This window comes from Apodemus sylvaticus, chromosome 7 (genome assembly GCF_947179515.1).
Source record: "Apodemus sylvaticus chromosome 7, mApoSyl1.1, whole genome shotgun sequence".
In the NCBI taxonomy this organism is placed as follows: Eukaryota; Metazoa; Chordata; class Mammalia; order Rodentia; family Muridae; genus Apodemus; species Apodemus sylvaticus.
The window spans coordinates 42,189,002-42,208,626 of NC_067478.1; the positions used below are offsets into that span (position 1 = coordinate 42,189,002).

A 19,625-nucleotide genomic window follows, 5' to 3' on the forward strand; every position below is an offset into this window, starting at 1 on the left:
ATGACTTCGTTTATTTCTGCAGTCTAGTGGGAATGTATATCAGAAATTACTCGTTTCCTTTTTGCTTCTCAAAAGCTATATGAATGATTAGTAGACTCCTAGATTAGTAGACACTAGACTCCACCACAGTCTTTTCACGGCTTACAGAGACCTCATACCTGTTTTCGCAACTGGTTCAGTGTTGGAACTACTATATCTAAAGCGAAATGTAATGGCCAATCAATCTTTGACACTTTGGATGCATCAGATGGAAGCTAATAAATAGTCCTAGTTCAAATAAAAGAGACACAGATAAAGCGGGCTTTGGGGCAGGTATTTCAGCTCTGGACCCGTGGAAAAGTACCACCTGCACAGTCTCTGCTCCATTAACTACTTCGTCCTACCCAGGCTATCCAGAGAAGAGCTTCCTCCTGGCCCAAATCTGGGCTTTCTGCTCATTTCAGGGACAGAAGTGCTCATAGTCAAGTCCATCCTGCAACCTTCCAGCGGCGGCCAGCTCTGCGCTCTGGGTCCCACCTGTCCCACTAGAGCGCCATTGGGGAAGGTCTGGCGCCTCTGCAGTGCGCTCTCTGCCCGGAAGGTGGCGCTCTAGCCGACAGACGGCCGCCGCCGGATCCCGCCTCGCAGCCGCGCCGCCTCGGCCTGGGAGCCAGCCTCCTGCCTCGGCCGCACGTGTTCCACCCTGTCCCAGCTCTGGTAACTGCTGGCTCGGTCCCGCGTGGGTCCCCGAGTTGGCCATGGCGGTGGCTGCGGCGGAAACACGCGTGTTCCTGGAAGTGCGGAGACGGCTGCAGAGCGCGCTGCTCATCCTTGGGTAAGGGAGGAAGCACCAACGCTCGGGGCCGCGTGCGTGGGCCTTGCGCGCGACCAGGAAGCTGGTGCGCGTGTGCGTGGCGCTGGTGCGCGTGTGCGTGGCACAGGAGCGCGGATGCGCGGGACCGAGGGAGCGTGCGCGCCGGACAGTGGGCGCGTGCGCGGGACAATGTGCGCGTGCGCGGGACGAGTTGGTTTGCCTGGCAAGCATTTTTAGCCGCTGAACCATCTCCCCAGCCTGTCTGTGAACTTTTAATTTCATATTTACTACACAAACAAGAAACTTTTAGGGGGTAAAATGCTTATTTTTGCTTGTGGTCAGCAATTTTAATGGTTTGTGATCTCTTCATGGGTTTTGTGACAAACGTATCAAAAAGATGTAAAAATTTTTTACAGAGCAGCACAGTTGTATTTTTTTTTCTAATCTCGTTTCCTAAAATATGACAGGTAGCTAAAGTGGCCGTTTTGCATATGACCTGAGAACTGAGTTCAAATCCTAGCTTTCTCACATGGGCAGAAGAATTCTATCGAATTTCTTCAGTTTTAAGATTGGGATTGAATCCAGGCTCAGCGCAATCCATTTATGTAGCTCGACCGGTGCATTAGTCGGGGTTCTCTAGAGTAACAGAATTTATTGAATGAATCTCCCTATAAATAGAAAGGGATTATTTAGAATGACTTACAGCCTGCAGTCCGGCCAATCCAACCCTGGGCTCTCTATGACTGAATGATGAGTCCAAAAATCCAGTGACTGCTCAGTCCATGTGGCAGTGTGTCTCAGCCGACTTGGTAAGTGAGTCTTCCTACTTCCAATTAGGCAAAGATCCCTCACAGTGTGCCCTCCATTTTGGGGTTGTAATTAATTCCTGATGTAGTCAAGCTGACATAGCCAACCAATGCATTATTTGTTTTTTCAATCTGCTTTTCCCAACATGTTTTTGTTGTTTTGTTTTGTTTTTTTAAGACTGTCTAACAAGGTATTCATGGCTGGTGTGCGTTACTATGTAAACCAGGCTGACCTTGAACTCTAGAGATCTGCCTGCCTGTGCTATCACAGCACTGGGCACAAGGCTTTTGAGAGTCAAGTTTCATCTCTCTTGTAGCTTAAATGAGTTTTCCTTTCCTGTTTCTTACTGAGTAATTTCCCATTGTCTGAGTATCTCACAGACCAGTTTCTTACTTTCCTATTGCTGGATTTTTTTTAATTCCAGAAAGTGTTTATTATGAACCAGCTGCATTAGCTTTGCTTTATAAAATTGTGTGTGTGTTTGTGTATGTTTGTGTGTTTGTGTATGTGTGTGTATGTATGTGTGTGTGTGTGTGTGTGTGTGTGTAGTCTTGGAGCTAGGCAAATACATTTGCCACTGAGCCACACCCCCCAGCTTCGGTTTAACATCTTTTTATGACATATACCCTTGGTTAATACCTAAGGGTGGAATTACTGTAATATAGGATAGATGTGTACATCACTTTGTACAGAACTGTCAAATAGTTCTCAAAGGTGGCGAGTCTCGAGTTTGAGCCATTCAGATGGGGACGCGGAGGTATCTCATGGTAATTTTAATTTTCTTGGTGACATACAGTGTTGAGAACTTTTTCATCTACTTTTTGATAATCCAAAGGTGTTCTTTTGTATAGTATCTTATGGTTTCTAGCTGATAAAAACAGGCTAGTCTTGGGCTGGAGAGGTGGCTCAGCGGGTAAGAGCACTGACTGTTCTCTTCCAGAGGTCCTGAGTTCAAATCCCAGCAACCACATGGTGGCTCACAACCATCCATAATGAGATCCAATGCCCTCTTCCGGTGTGCCTGAAGACAGCTACAGTGTACTTACATACATAAATAAATCATTAAAAAAAAACAACAGGCTAGTCTTGTTGCTAAACTGAAACAGTGCTTTACGATATAAAGCTGTGCGAGTTTGTGGCTGTTTTCTGGCTTCTGGCAGATATTTTCATTTTTCTAATGCAGGTTGAGTATGCCTCATTTGAAAAGGTCTGGGTTGACCTGCAGTGTTTTGTATTTTGGACTTCTCTGGAGTTTGCAGTTTTAGCATAGATTTTCTCGTTAAGCATCTGTAATCTGGAAATCCAAAGTGGTTTGGATCTGCATCGTTTTTGTTCCAGGGTGTTTTGCCTTCTCAGCATAGAGACACTCAGTGTGTTCTGTCTTTTGTTGAGCCAAAATTGTAATCTTAATAAAATCCAGTGTCTCAATTTGCTTCAAACAGCCTTAATTAATGCATTAAGTCTTCGCCTACCTCAACTTTGTAAATACAGGCGCTCCCCCTCCCTCCAGGATTCTTTTAGCTCTGTCTTTATTTAGAGATGGTCTTGCTTGAGCCAGGCTGTTTCTGGGCTCCTGGGCTGATGATACCATGTGCTTCTCTCAGCCTCCCAAGTCTCAGGACCATATGCGTGGCTGCCACGGTTCTCAGGCCCTCTGCATTTGCTTTCTAGGAGAATTACCACTTTTGTTTCCGTCTCTGGCACATTAGATTAATTTTTGTGTTTAAAGTGAACTATGAGTCAAAGTTTACTTCATTATACAAGGATGTCCAGTTGGTCGGTGGCCTTTAATTGCGACTATAATTTTTCTCATTGGGTGGCTCAGCATCTGTATCACAAATCAGTTCCCTACACTGTGTGAACATGGCTTTCCACCCTTATCTTTTAGACCCATCTCTTCATAAGTGTTTCCCCCTATAGCATACAGATGAGTGTTTTTATCAAATAAATTTTGACAATCTATGTACTTACTAGAATTTTTACTTCTTTTATTTTATTTGTTTGTTTTTTGGATTTTGATTCCTCCCCCCCCCCCCCCCCCCCCCCCCCGCCCCCCAGACAGGGTTTCTCTGTTTAGCCCTGGCTGTCCTGGAACTCACTTTGTAGACCAGGCTGGCCTCGAACTCAGAAATCCGCCTGCCTCTGGCTCTGGCTCTGCCTCTCAGAGTGCTGGGATTATAGGCGTGTGCCACCACCGTCCAGCTACTTCTTTTATTTATTGATATGGTTGAGTTTCTATCTTCATCTTTATTTAGTTAATTAATTTATTTAGTTTTGGGTTTTTGAGACAGGGTTTCTCTGTGTAGTCCTGGCCATCCTAGAAGTTGCTCTATAGTCTAGGTTAGCCTCTAACTCAGAGATTCACCTGCTTCTTCTGCCTTGATTAAAGGTGTATGGCATATATATATGTGTTGTGTGTGTGTGTGTGTGTATTAGCATTTCAAAGTTAGGAATACTAAGTGATGAGTGTAATTGTAATTTCTGTTCTCCTGATGTAATTGCCATCTCTAAGGCTAACTGCCTCAGTGTGCTAGCCTAGGCCTACTCCTAGAAGCTTCCAGCCTCCATACAATATTACCTAGGCTAGAATGCTTTCAGCCTCTGAGGCTTGCTGCTGAATAAGCTCACCCTTTCTAGTTCCCTCTGAACTCTGCCTGCTGGTTCAGCTCAGCTGTTCCGGCTCAAATTCCTCTCTATGCTGTCTGATTCATTCTGGCTTCTCTCTCTCAGCCTCTCCTGCTCTGCTTGGCTTCATACTAATTCTGACAATCTGTTCTAATCTTCTAGCTCTGTCCTTGTTTAGTTCTCTCTTCACCTTGTCTCTGTAAAGCCTTCTCTGTCAAACCTCCGTTTCCCTTGTTTCTCTCTCTTAAGAAACCTCTTTTTCCTCTCTCTTCTTGTGAGAGTTGGGCATATCCTAGTCCGTCAAATCTTTCTCTGATTCGTCACTTTGTCTGCCACTCAGTTAGACATCAGTTTCAAGCAGGGTGCTTCCGTGACACACTGACTCCACCTTCTTTGTTTGGGATTAAAGGTGTGAGCTTAGAGTGTGTCTGTATTCCAGCCAGAGGGATTAAAGGTGTGTGCTAAGCTAAGCTGCACCATAACTAGAAAGAGTTTCTTCTTCCTTTTTTAGTAAATAACACAATCTTGGGGTTCACAGTGCGATCAGATATCCTGATGCAGATGGGGTTTGTTACGGTATTTGTATATTCCTTTGTTGATCCTCTGCTCCGCGACCATCCCCACGTACTGGCCCCTTTCTCTTCCGCATTTGCTCTTCTTCGTTGTTCAAATGCATTCTGTTACCTTGCTTTTCTTTGTCATCTCCTGTTTCGTGAGAACCTCACTTCTTGTTCTCACTGTCTCCTTCTCATTGTATGATCCCATCAGATGTGGGTGAATAAAGCTACATTCACCCACACGTATGTACAAATTAAGATCTAGCATCCACACTATGGGGAAAACATGCTATTTGACTGAGTTTGATATAATGTAACGAGCTGAATCCAGTCCCATCCAGTTTCCCGAGAGCCATGATTGCATTTTTCTTTAAGGCGGAATAAGATTCCATAGTGTATCTGGACTACCTATATTTCTTCATTCATCTAGTCTGGATTCATTTCCTTACCATTGTGACTAGTGAAGTAATAAACACAGATGTGAAAATATCTCTGTGATAGGACTTAAGAATCCTTCAGACACACACACACACACACACACACACACACACACAAGTAATTATAGCCTAGTCATTTAGTCACTTTCGTTTTTGAGAAATTTTCAAACGAATTTCTATAGTGTCTACACCAATTTCCATTCCTGCTTGTGATAGCCGTGGATGAATGAATAACGGCCAGAGGGAAAAAAAAAAACAAAAAGTAAAATAAGAAACATAAAGTATAATACTAAATAGAGGGAAACATCTGGAAAACCACAAGGAAGGTGAGGGGCGGAGAATAAGCCTTTCATTTAAATGAGGAGTAACATCCGCCTGACGGAATGGACTGAGGTATGCACTATGAGATGCCAAGCAGAAGAAGGCATGAAGGAGTGGGGCCAGTAGGGTCTAGATCTGACGTGTGTGGAAGGCTCGTGTGGTGAACGCTTGACCTCCCACTGCATCAGTGTTCAGAGGACAAGATCTTGAGGGTCCTGAGCTCATCAGGGGACAGCCCATCGACACACTCATAGCTACGTGGATTATTGGGAGAAAGGGGACCGTGGGGGTTGGGGGCGCATCCTGGTTAAAAGCAGCCCTTGCCCTTCAGTTCTCATTGCTTCCCGACTGTCACGAGACCAGCAGCTCCGCCATCTGCTCCTCACCGTAATATTCAGCTCTTCCTCAGACCCAGAGCCACAGGCCTAAGAGACCATGGCCCAGAATAACCGAAGCTGGAGATACCATGAACATTTCTTCTTCTTAAGTTGCATTTCTCGGGCGATTTGTCACAGAGACAGTAAGCTAACACACTGATGACTCCATGTCTACGAGCTTAATAACCGGATTTCTAGTAACGAAATAAACAAAAGGCCTTGGCTTGCAGCATTGGATAAATATTTTCACCATGACATTTAGCCCGTGCTGTTTGCAGGTTTCCTGTTTCTTTAGTATCCAGTGTTTAAGAACTTGCTGAGGCTGAATCTAGAAGTGTATCACTAAGTTTTATGGGGCATTTAAGGACGACAGCTGCTTCTCAGTGAGATGTGCTGCCCTTGGATAGCTTTAGGGAGAGTGTGGCCCCTTAATCATAGTAAGGATGCCCCACAACACTGAAAGTAGAGTTTGAACCCAGGCCCTCTGACTTCCTTTGTCTGCCTCTCTACTTTGGGGCCTAGTGGTGTGGAATAGGCTTATCTCGTCTTCTTTTCTTTCTACTCTAGTCCTATTGTAGTTTTCTCCCAAGGAACCTTACTGTTTTGCCTTTTAAAAACATTCAAAGGAGTATTTTACTAGATGCGTGGGGCAGGGCATGCCTATAACCCTAACACTTGGGATTTGGAAGGAGAGCCTCAGGAGTTCCAGGTCATCCTCCATTACAGGCTGGACTGGGAGACATGGGACCTTATCTTAAAATGCTGCCGGGCGGTGGCGCACACCTTTAATCCCAGCACTTGGGAGGCAGAGGCAGGCAGATTTCTGAGTTTGAGGCCAGCCTGGTCTACAGAGTGAGTTCCAGGACAGCCAAGGCCACACAGAGAAACCCTGTCTCGGAACAAAACCAAAATCAAAACCAAAGCATGTAAAGCATGTATATGTATGTGTATATATATGTGTGTGTGTGTGTGTGTGTGTGTATAGTGTGTGCATATACAAATACATACTGGCATTCTAGCCCAGGGCCTTGCATATGCCAACAAATTAAATCTCTAGACCTTCTTATTAAACAAAAAATTGTCCTTATAGACTAAGATTTGACGCTCGTCACTATGGGGATCTCATTTCTTTTAGACTTACGGCACATAGATGACACCGTTGACTTATGCACAGACATTCATTCTCATCTGTTTATATCTCTGTATCTATGTACATCCTAAACCAGGATGTCATGGAGGTCTCCCTACTTCTAGTTCACTGCCACAGGTATGTTCTAGCTCTCTCCCTTCGTCTCCATCTAACTGTATTCCCCTCCACATGTTGCAACCTTCTTATTGACCAAGTGTCTCCCCAGAGAGGTGTTGTTCGGAGGCAGGGCCTCTGAGCGGTCATGGTGACGGGGCCACTAAGGGAGATGGCAGCAGAGGGAGACACCCAGAGCTGCCTTCCCACGCATTATCTTACGGAGCCCACGTGGTTCATGGAACAGCCAGTCTAGATCTACAAGTTCAGCGGAAAACTCAGCACAAGGAAACGTACACCTGTATTGAACATGCGTAAACCTTTCTCCCTTGCTGGGATCTTCCGGGCAGTACAGTTGAGGGCTGTAGACACCCGACCCACTCTGGTTTGGGTGTTCCAGGCAGTGCAGACAGTGTCTGTGCACTTTACTCGGCTCTCTGTAAGTGGTTGAATTTTTCAGAACTGGGAAGAGTAGTCATCCGAAGCAGGGGCACTGGGGGCTCAGGTTCCCAGTGGTGTTTTGGGAGACATTTCTAAGTGCCAGCTGTGCTTCAAAATGGCTGCGGTAGCAAGCTGGACACCAAGCTATGTTGTGGCTTCTTTTGGTGCAAAAGAATTGTGAGCTAAGAATTGGATTTTTTCTGTTGTTTGGGGGGTTTGTTGTTGTCTGAAATAGGTTTTCACTGTGGGTCCCACAGTGGTAGAGAACTCAGGAAATATTTACTCTGACTTTTTACAGAAACGTTTGCATGAAAATCAGTTAACATTTATTTATTTATTTGTTTGTTTATTTGCTTATTTATTTTACTTTAATGCTGGTCTCAGAAGCAAGAGTTAAAAACACAGCCCGGGGATTTCACATGGTGATTGGCTCCAGCCCTGCCGGATCTAACCGAGTCCAGCTTGTCTCTCAGGGTCTGTTTCTGTTTTCCTGGGACAGGGATTTTTATGCTGGGTTAAGGTTTTGATTTTGTAAGCTGTGTCTTTCATCAGAGAGAAGTCATTTATTCACTTGGCTTTTATTTTGTGTTATCAGTGAGCCGGATGAAGGAGGGATTCACCTGGACATTTCTGTAACGCCCACCTCTCTTTTGATGAGAACCCCTGACGGCTGCACCGAGACCCGGCTTCCAGCAGGGGTCAGGCTTGTACCTTCCTCGTGCGGCGGGCTGCAGTACATCCCCGGGGATGGTTTACACCTGCGCCTGCAGGCCAAGGCCGAATCCAGCCCACGTGAGTTGGAGCAGCACCCCCGAAGGGCTTTGACATTTGTTAGTTGAACTTTTCCCAGGTGAAAAGATTGGCAATCAGTGACCTGGGGGTGGGGGTGGGGGGTTCAGAGGTTCCACTGTTTGGATCGGCTCTGCCAGTTACCAGCTGTGTGCCGTGAAATGTAATCACTTCCCTTTCTTGAACCTTTATGTCTTTCTTTTAACTATTATGATTAAAAATACACTTTGTAGAGGATGTTCAGTCTCGTTGCAAATTTGAGCAGAAGGTACAGAGATTTCTCCCAAACCGCCCAGTTCATTTCTTTAATCGTAAATGTTTGGCTCACAGATAGGAGGATAAAATTATGAAGCAGTTGGACGAAACCTGGTTGGTTTTTAAAACACTGCGTAGATAAGTTTTCATTCAGCAGACAGGTTAGCTCCTACGAGGTGTGAGCCGTTTGATATGGGTGCTGGAAACACAGATGCCGTTAGGCCACAAAGCCTTCTGGGAATGTGTGTATATCCTAGTGGGTGGGAACAACAGATGCTGACTAGATAATTAAGTAGGAAACACCACAATGCTGTGGGCACAATAAGCAGGGTAAGGCCATGGAGAGTGACTGAGTTTAGTGAAGGGCACCCTGAAGCTGTGACAGTTTGAGCAGTGGAACTTATCCCGGCCACGAAGAGACCATTCTAGATGGAACAGTGCAAGTTCTGCTCTCGTTGCCTTTCTTACATTGTGCTATAGACAAGGCAAACCGCCCTGGAAGAAACTGTTGATGCTTCATGTCGGAGAAAGGCTTTGTGTGTTTCTATTTCACTTTGAGACTTACTGTTGAGCCATCTGGAGATACTTCATCAGAGTCATGTGGAGTCTGGAGGTGGGGACAACAGGATTGTCCCCAAAAGCCTGTAAGAGATGCAAAGCTATTCCCTGGCTTTGGAGAGGCAAGAGAAGATGGGGGTGGGGGGCCACTCTTTTTTTTCTTTTTTTTTTTTTTTTTTGCCTAAGAGTAATTTTACTAATTTTTGAATTAGAGAATGGCTAAAGTATGCAGAATCAATTTTAGAAACATGGAACAGGAAAAAGAGATGTCGATGTCATGACATGCTTAAGTGACATCTGGTAAACACCTGGAATGATATTGAATCCTGAAAAGTCATCAGGATAGAAAAGTAAACAAATTGCCCCCTCTCCCCGACCCCCCCTTGTAGGATGGAGGTGTGTCCATGCAGATCTTTGATGTCATCTCTTTCTGAGGTTAGCACAATAACACAGCAGGAACTTCCTGTCCAGTTTAGAAACTGTTGAAGGCAGGCAGAAGAGCCACCTTATTCCCTAGGACTCTGACAGTGAGGCTAGAGGAATGGAGACCTCCAGGGACATAGAGTTTGGGTTTGTTGCCTACTCACAGTCTGCAACTGAATTATTTTCAACATTTTCAGTTAATGAGCAACATTCAGTATTTTAACTGTGGACAAAATAAACCCACTGCTCTGTGCTGGTTTGTGTATCATTTGTGTTTTTGAAACATTTTGTTCAAACACCTGAAAAGGGAACTTTCAAAGCCTGTTCTCTGGGGCATGAAAAGCTGTGTGAAGCAGGGCCCTCCATCTTTGATTGCTTTAGTACTTTTTGCATAATAGGTGGGGGATAAGCATTTGCCGCATGAATGACAGTCAGATAGGCTAATGCTGGTTGGTGTGCACCAGAGTCTAACTATTGTAGGAAGTAACTTGAAATATTTAGCATTAATTGTGCCTCAGGGTTTACAAGAGCTGCCTTTTCGACTGTGAGGCCACACTGTCAGGATCAATCCTGATACACATCACCCTGGTACACTACACAGTTAGGAGGTTAACGCAGGTGAAGTGGTGACCTCTTGGCTATGTGATTTGACCCCAGCAGCAGTGCTCATCCAGGATTCCACACTTGACCCCAGTGGCCAGCAGAGGGCAGTGTTCCACCGAAAACTGATGCCTTCTCACTAGCATGTTGGAGGGCTCGCCTAGGCCCTCTTTACAGATGCTCTGCATTAGAGAATAATACTGTTTATTTAACCTTCGTGCAGCAGGGATGTAGGTAGACACTTAGAGATTAACTGCAGAATTTTTTAATTGCCAGGACTTAAACTTTCTGGCATCTGACGAAGCATCTTAAAGCACATTCAAAAGAACACCAATCAGATTCTATTGCTCGTTTGTAATAACTAGGACTTCATTTCTTCGATTAGGTTTTTTATAGACTCCTAGTAAAGGCTTTTTTTTTTTTGATAAAACTTTGCTTCATTCACAAATGAGACCTCAGAAATGAGGGGAACGGCTATCCAACGCAGCTGTGTGGGAAATGGGCATTTTCCCACAGCTCTCAGTCAGTAGCTCCCTCCCTGCCACTCCCATCTCCCGCAGCTTCACCCCACACTGAACTGTGCTCTTGGGTGAGGAAACTTTGTGTCAGAGACCCGTCTAGCATCCATGTTGTTTGCTCATACTGTCTAACGTGCAGGGGCGTGCAGTAAACCGTAAACATAAAAGTAAAAAAGCCAGATTGAACTTATATCTTAGCAATCCATCTCTACTCCTCGTTAATAAAGAATTCATTGTATTTGTAGAATGCGAGAAGGAACCCACCAGTCTGTTATGTGGCGATCTAGGGCAGCTCCTGGCTCAGGGATTCTAAGCAAAATCTGTTGTTTTTGGAACCCCTTGGCAGTGTTTGCTTCTGGCTGAGTCATTGGATAGTTCTAATTAAGCCTAGACTTTGGAGTAAATCATAAACAGGGCGCATTGCTGGTAATTTATTTGTGCTAGCAAACTCTTTAAACATGATTATTTGTTCCAATCCTCTAAGACTTGCTGTCTTCTTGTTGTTCTTCAGAACTGATTTCAGCGTTTAATCAAAGTGTGCAAGCCCAAGAATGTTGCACCTTTTACTGCCAGTCCTGTGGTGAAGTTACAATAAAGGACAGGTAAGGACAGGTTCAACCCTGATTAAACTGTGCCTGGCGGTGGTTTCTGGGAAGGATAGGTTCAACCCTGATTAAACTGTGCCTGGCGGTGGTTTCTGGAGCAATTACCAAGGGGACTGTGGAGGACCTTAAAGTAAGAGCCAACTTAGTGACACTTGGAACAAAGTGAATCCTGACTCTCACCATGATGCTGGAGCAGACCGGGAGTCTGGTCTGAGGGAGGAAGCTGGTTGTGGTGGAAGAGCCGGGACCCATCACTAAGCAGAGAGCCTTGGAGTTTCTCTCTCGTGTGTCCCTTTTGCTCTGAGAGTGTGTGAGGGTTTCCACAGAAAGTTTTCCACTTGTAGAAGCTGGGCAGCAACACTTTTTATCTGAGTTAGCTCAATCACTTTTCTAAAACCCATTTCCTAGTTCCCCTGCTTATTAAGACGGAGCATCGGAACACACATTAACCTTTTCTCAGTGATTAGGTTAATCTTGTAACCGAGCCGGTGATGTGCTATGATTACCCTGTGGAGAAGGGAAGGGCTCTTGGCTATTTCCTTAGCATCCCCAAAGTTGGCTTCTTTTTGTTTTCCTCTTCTTCAAGTGAGCTTTTCCGGTTTCTTGGGCATAAATGCTTCCTCTGAATTTTCAGCTTCTAGTGACTCATGTGGAAGACGGAGGAACACATTATTCCTGTTAGCAGTATTTAAAGGAAGAATTCAGTGTCCTTTGATGGCTTTTATAAGTTAGGTGCCTGGGACAAGCAAGTGATGCTTCCTTTCTAAAGTCTGCTTCTCTTTCAATGTCCTTGTGCTATAATGCCAAACCTTTACCTGGTAGACGTCTTCTGCTCCCCATTCAGAGTCATCAGCCATTGTGGACTTTGATTGCCTTTAGAGCTGAAGTCACCTTCCTCTGCCTACTGTGTCCTCACCTAATGACACTTAGCCAGTAGCCTCCTGCCTGCTCAGCCTTCTGGTTCTGCCCTGTGCACTCCCGACCTCCGTGTGAATAGGTCTTCTAAACCCTAGCTGTTCTTCCTGGATGGAGTGGATGGAGTGCTTGCATACTGGAGCAGCTCCCCAGTACCCCCTCCCGTTTCTGCCTCTCCTTTAGCCTCCTCCCTACTTGCCAAGCTCACAAGTATCCCACAGGCCTGGTCATGAGTGTGTGTTCCATAGCTTTGCCAGGTTTTCTGTATCCTATCTTTACAGGATATCCCCAATCTGAAGGCTACCCCCTTTCCTGAAAGCAACTCCCATTCCTGAATGCTACTCCACCCTCTCTTCCTCCCTGATTAGTCACCACCTGCTAGCTCAGCTGACATAGCATTTGCTTGCCTTGTGGCGCATGACGCAGCAAGCCTAGTTTCCCTCCTGGGTTGCATTAGGTACGCTCCTGAGATTCCTTTGCCTGTGTGCACACACTGGGCTTGAGGAATAGGAATAGCCACACCGACCTCCACACCCTTTGTTCCTCCTCTCTTGATTGTATAGCGGAGAGGTAGTCAGCAGTGGCACGACTGAGTGTCCATCCACCATTCACTATCCCAGCGGTCTTGGATAAACTATTTAATCATCGCCTTCCACAATGTCCTTATTGAGAAAATGTAACTAACAGTAGGACTTACCTCACAGTGCTGTTGATAGGGTCTGATGATTCAAGTGGCTGTAGCCGTGCTTGGTGTGGGGTAAACGTTCACCATTCGCTAGTAGCTAGTGCTGTAATCACCATTCTTACCTGTACCCCCCCAGCATCAGGCGGAGAAAAAGTGTATTCTTAGTGAATGTTGCTGGGTGGCATAGAGTAAAGTTAGGTGTATTTATTTTGGCTTCCCGCCAGCCTCCTGATCTCGGCAGGGTTCCAACTAGTTGAGCTGGCACAAATGCACCGTCAAGATTTAAGGAGGTTACACATTAGAGCAGCAGAGAGGAAGTTGCCCTGGGTCTGCACCGGAGGCAGACCGGCTTCGGAAAGAGCTAAGAGATCTCTGTGCATCCCGGCCTTCTCTCAGTCTGGTCTGGCCTCTGGTTTAATTCTCAGATGAAGTTTCTGAAACCTCTCATCCCTTGCCACATGCAGTGATCCGGAAGTCATGGCAGGAACAGTTACGTTCTTGGTTGGCGCTATGACAGGAGGGAAAATGCTGTTTTACTACTCCTGGTGTTTGTGCTTCGTGGGGAAGGGATGCTGTTGGGAGGCCTCACTAGAGTGCCTGTCTCTCCTATCCAGGACCGGGACCTTCTGCTTTGTGTCAGGCCTGACTGTGATTCTACAACTGAGACTGGGGTGGGTCTGGGGCTGATGGTGAAAGACAGCCGTCTTTCTCCTTGACTGTCAGGGGGTGTGGCATTCCTCCCCACTTGAGAATGGAAGACGGATGTGAACTTCGATTTTTTCACTGAGAGGCCCGAGAGGATCTGTTTGTACCAGCTTCTTCTAGCCAAAGCCTTCTAATACTTCATATTTTCCAAACTTACCAAGAGAGCTAAGCAGTGTAACATATATAACAGAGTAAATGCTCAAAGAGCTTTTTAATTGGTTTTATTGATTCCTTCTTCCCTTTCCGGATTGTTTTCTTTTTTTTTTTTTTTAAATTAGTAAACTAGATGGTCTTTTATTAGTAAACCAGCAAATGATCTAGTCTAATGTCTCTTTGGGGTTGGGGATGGTGGCTCACATACCTGTAGCAGTCAGAGTAAGATTTGGAGTGCAGGCCTCCTCCTCACCCTCGCGCAGCACACCTGTGTGTCTAACCTGCGAGTGTGTGCCCAGCAGCACGGATCTGAAGTGTCTCAAGGTTTGCATTCGTCTCCCTCTTGGATAGCACACCCCACTACTTTGGATGGGCTGCCTCAGTTTCTGCTCTTGGGTCTCACACTTGACTCTTGAAACCAATCCCAGAGCTCTGCTCTTTCCCCTTAGCAACCAGCTCTGTGTGATTGGCAAGGACCACGCTGGTGCTTCTTGAAAAGAAAACGAGGCAAGGTGTGTTTCCAGAAACCTTAGGTCCGTTCTCATCAATATCAGTGAATCGTATTCGGCGTTCTCAGGAAGGTAGATAGGGTTAGTGGCCGCTTTCTTGGAAACTTTTTTTATTTTTATAATGTGCACGCGTGTATCTATGTGTGGGTATCTATGTGCAGCTGTGAGCGCAATTGCCTATAGCGCCCAGAAGCGGCTGTCAGAGCTCCTGGAGTTGGAGTTATAGGTGGTTGGTTGTACGGTGTGGGTGCGGGGAGCTGAGCTCACGTCCTCTGTGAGAGAGGAATGCTCTGAACTTTGCTGCATCTCTCAAGCTTAGGCCTTCTTCCGGTAATAAGTTACTTTCATTTTGGGGGGCATTATATATCCTTTATCTGTGAAAAGAAGAAGTCGGGTTAAAGAATCCTTTGAGAGTTCCATTAGCATGAAAGTCCTGGTCAATGAAATTCAAGAGCTTATGCTTTGGGCCCGTATGATTCATAAGTATCCCAGCTCAAGGCTGACGCAGGCTCTATTCTTTCCTTTTGAATGAGGAAGGTTCTTTTTTCAAGGAAAGTGCAGAAGGTAGGAAGACATTAAGTTGGAAAGACTCATTAATGGCTAATTCTCCGCACCAGGGTACCTTTTTAACAAGACAGTTCCTCAATTTATAATTCCTTTAGTCCAATCTTTTTTCTACAAAATTTGTCTGAATCTGTGCATTTTTGACTATATTCTTGTTAAGACCAAACAATTCATTCTATCAGGCAACAACTGATACATTTTTCTTCTCTTTTTTCTTTTCTTCTTCTTCCTTTTTTTTTTTTTTTTTGTAGATAGTGTAACAAACAACCAGAGGTCATTGTGTTTGGATTTCATTAAACCTCCTAGAAATATGCTCATGTCAGATTAGAATGACATCAGCGGCCAACAGACTTTTCCACCCACATTGTCTATGACATTGTCCCTCCTGACACCAAGCATCACCCTCCTGTCGTCCCCCACACTGGTGATGCTTGGTGTCAACCCCGAGCTCATGGAGCCACACTGAACTCTAGGACACAGTGGGATGGGCTTTGTGGAAACAGATGTCACAGTGTCCAACTGCTTGTGGGAGTCCTTTGGCAGATCAGCTCGAATCGTAGCTGGGAATAGCCTTGTGCATATGATCACTTGTTCATAACAGGAGCAAATAGATTACAAAAATAGAGTCACACTGTAGATACATTATGGAACACATGATTTGCATGTACAACTCATGTTCAGTCCCCGTCATCCTGCTCTCCTCCCCCCAGACAACATGTTCTATAAACCGTCCTATTGGCATCATTGCATACTGAGGAATATGATCATATATTATAGATTAATCATGGTATAAATAGACAAAGATTAGAATGCAAAGCTAGTCTTATAAAGCTGGTTGGCCTGCTCGCTAGATAATGCTACCTAAATTTACTTAAGTTCTGGTATTCATATTTTGGGCTTTAATATTTGATATTTTTCTTGAGGCCTTTAATATTCAGTTGGTTATAATCCAACCCATCAAAAGTGCTGTGGTATTGCCACTGATGAGAAACTGACTTCAAGGTTAAGGGATATTTCTTTCCACAAATGTTTAAGTGTCAAAACTTCATCAGATTGCTTTGGTTAAAGTTATTTGTCACATGTCATTATTTTCCAAAAGTTTAAGCTTCAAGTGCATCAAAAATAAGTAGCAATCTTTAATTTATTGTACATATGTGTCGTTTCTCACAGAATTTTAGGTCTAGAGGAAAGCCTAAGTTACTGTTTCTCTTCCTTTCTTTCCAACAGATTTTTGCTAAGCTACCTTAAATAAAAAAAAAATAATAAAGGTATATGTTTTATTTTGACTACTTTTTAGAAAGTAGATGACAGCAACAAAAAAAAAAACTTTTTAGTGTTTTTTTTCTTTTAGGAGATATATTTTCAGTAAGGCTGTGATTTAAACACATCTTTTAATTTCGAAGGTTTCATTCCTCCCCCTAAAACATCAGAAAAAAAAATCGTTTCTACTGTAAAATCCTTTTATTTTGCAATGAGTTGTGAATTACGTCCTTCTTTCTGATGTCTTCTGTACATGCTTAAAGGATACATTACAGTCTTTATTCATCTCTGTGGGGTCAGGTTTCCTTTGAGATCTCTTGTCTTGTGTTACTGTGTAACAACTCTCCCTGGTCTTTGTGAGCTTTCATTTCTCCGATCATGCGTGGTTCTTTGACGTTCTGTCTTTAAGCATTGCATTGAGGTTCTGCACGCAGGGCCTGGAGGCGCAATGTCAGGAGACTGAGAGTCTTTATGGAGAAGATCCAGGAAGCTGTGTATGGCCTAACCCTGTTCTCACTTCCCTTCTTAAAACTCTGGGATGCTCCTACTTATCCTTAGGACCAAGTCCTGTTCTTTCCAAGCAAGTAACTCTCCGGAGAAGGTGTGGTCATTCGACTGGTCAGCCTTTACTACTGCCCTGTGTTGCCAGGGAGGTGAATGTATCCCAAGGGAAAGAGTTGTTTTAGAGCCAGAAAGACCCGGGTAAAGACTCTTGCCTCAGGCTTCGTCTCTAAGTCTGTTGGACTTGTGAAGATTATTTCATACCCTGAAGCCCCATCTCCCTCCTCTGTGACAAGAACATTGTTCTTTTTATCTCACAAAGTGTCTTAAGCATTAAAGATGGTAAGATGTATGCGGTGCCACCACGGGTCTTATTCAGTGTTTCTTTCTACAAGTGCACTCAAGATTACTACAGGGCACATTCATTGCTGGCTGGGCAACTCCAAGAATTCCTCTCTTGCGTGGGCTCTGCTGCAGTCCATGTGAGGGATCGTTCACATGCTCGTTGGGGGACCCTTGTCTCCTTGTGTGACATTGTTCCAGGGACAGAGCCACATCAGGGAGGCGCAGCTGCTGCACTGGCTGAGAAGTGTCTCCTACCCTAATCTGACAATGTTTCATCACAATCCTTTGTGTCTTTTAAGGTCTTACCAGGGTGACAGCATTCAGGGACTTCCAAGCATGCATCCTTACCAGATGCCTGCAGCTCATTTGTAGATCTTCCTAGTAAGATGCAATTTACCAATCATGGATCGTTTTTTTTTTTTTTTTTTTTTTTTTTACTGTAATCAGTGTTGCCTAGCAATACATGTAATGCCCAGGATCATACCTGGTTTCCAGGGTAACGAAGCTAGGTGGTTATTCCAAAGGTCAGGTACTCCGGCAGTAAGGAGAAAAGGTTTGTTAATCTTTGTACCCCCCCAGGATGCAACAGATCCAGCCAGGAGCCTCACATGTCAGACTTCCTAAGATTTACTACTTCGGGAAATACTTAAGAAGTGTGTCAAACAGCAGGAATACAGCACAAAGATAAAGAGTAGTGCCTGCCTTTATGTTGTTTCTTCCAGTGCCCTAAATTCCTTTCATTGCCTGGGGAACTCCAGTTTTATTATCCTTCAGAGGCCATCTCAGATGTTACCTATTCTCTAAAGTTGATAAGCGGGAGTATGTCTCTAGTCCTCTCTGTCTATCCACCCTGTATTCACGGACTGGTTTGGGAGTACTCTGAATCTCTTAAAAGTAAAGTGTGGATTCTGTGTTTCCATGGGAATGTGTGGTTGAGAAGGGACCTGAAGCTTTCTCCACATATTCAGTGGGGTCTGCACTGTCTCCCTCCACCTCGTTACTCTATTGTAAGCTCTCTTACGAATGCCTTCACTTGCTGAGTGCCGTCTATACTTCCTACTAGAGTGCCTTCAAAAGGAAGAGACTGTATGTATATGCTTGGGTGTCAGATACCAGACCAGCATGTTACCTGTCTCATAGCAGAAATGTGTGTTGATAGAATCACCTGTGGTACCTTCCTAGGCTCTGCAGTCAGAACGATGCCAGGGATGTCCCCAGGGTTTGAGTTAGCATTCCTAGTCACAGTCCTGTCCTGTAGAGTTACAAATTAAATGGCCTAACTCTTTCAGTCTGTCATTGCTATTTTTTGATCCTCACAGATGATTGGGAGAATCTAAGAAAAATGACTAATATGGCAAGAGGGGGAAAGAATAAAAATATTGGGCTAAGGAAAATGATACACTCATATATTAAATATGTTAACTCTGGTCTTCTAAATATATACTGATTTATTTGTATTTTACTAGTGAGAGGAACAATAGGTGTGACCTGAAGCAAAATATCAAGGTTATCACCATCAGCTGATAACCTTTGTTATCAAGTTATCACATGCATGCAATTTCTGTGTGTGTCTTCTGAAGACACAGGCCTCCCATGTGTGTATGCGATATCTGTGTGTGTCTTCTGAAGACACAGGCCTCCCATGTGTGTATGTGATATCTGGGGGTGTCTTCTCAGGGCACAGGCCTGCCATGCATGCATGCAGTGTCTGTGTGTATCTTCTTGGGGAACATGTCTCTCAGGCATGCATGCAGTGTCAGACTATGTCTTGTCAGGGCACAGAGCAGCATGCCTGCATGCAGTGTCTCAGGACATAGGTCCTTCTTGTGTACATATACTGCTCATGGAAAGGATGGTTACTAAGTCTCTGTCACTTTAGAGTGACTGAGTTTTGAGTGGGGAGCAAAGGAAGACTGCTGTCTTCTTTCTGCCTGTTTGCATTTTGTAAAACATGGTCTATCCCGAGCATATATTATTTCATAATTGGGGGAAAATTGACATTGCAAGTGTGTGGCTAATGAGCTCCTTTCATCTTTCATGCTGATTTAATTAAGAAAACGTTGCCTTTTTTACAGTGAAAAAAGATGCTGTTTTCTTCTCTCCACTAGGAAGCTCCTCAGGGTGCTCCCACTGCCCAGTGAGAACTGGAACGCTCTAGTTGGAGAGTGGTGCTGTCACCCCGACCCCTTTGCTAATAGGCCTCTTCACCCACGAGAAAATGACTGTTTTCTTGGGGACTCTTTCTTCTTAGTGAATTTGAGAAGAGATTTGGAGCAGGTAAGAGTTGAACTAAAGTCTTAAATTGGTTAAAAAAAATATGTATATATATATGTATATATACATATATATATATGTATATATATAAACTTAAGAGGTTGATTTAGATACCAATTTCCCTGCTTTTAATTCAGGGTTTGTTGAAGAGCTTGTTATTAAAAAGCCCAAATTCGTTATTTTAACTGCTTCCTTTCTCCAGCTCTTTGGATAAAGGAAAAGTTTTAAACCCAAGCAGCCGGCAGGGTCTGGGAGAGCATCCCTGAATGGATTTTGGAGTGCTATCATTTCCTACACCAAGTGCCCTGCTTTCCGGGCACTGTAATCTGTGCATTTTAATCTCAAAAGTCTTAGTAAAAATGCAG

The 19,625-nt window shown here is 44.4% G+C and overlaps 1 protein-coding gene across 2 annotated transcripts in view; it reads left to right on the forward strand.

Annotated features, from left to right (window-relative positions):
• The first annotated feature begins 584 nt into the window (after nt 1–584).
• Nucleotides 585–19,625, forward strand: part of Ube3d (ubiquitin protein ligase E3D) — a 150,689-nt gene continuing 131,648 nt past the window's right edge. Inside the window, exons 1-5 of one of the 2 annotated variants that reach the window (XM_052187713.1) lie at nt 744–814; nt 7,053–7,184; nt 8,197–8,393; nt 11,256–11,346; nt 19,095–19,263. In XM_052187713.1, the coding sequence (XP_052043673.1) occupies nt 7,084–7,184; nt 8,197–8,393; nt 11,256–11,346; nt 19,095–19,263 (558 nt within the window). In that variant the 5' untranslated portion in view covers nt 744–814; nt 7,053–7,083. Of the gene's footprint in view, nt 815–7,052; nt 7,185–8,196; nt 8,394–11,255; nt 11,347–19,094; nt 19,264–19,625 lie in introns of both variants that reach the window. The other variant, XM_052187714.1, reaches the window with a different exon arrangement.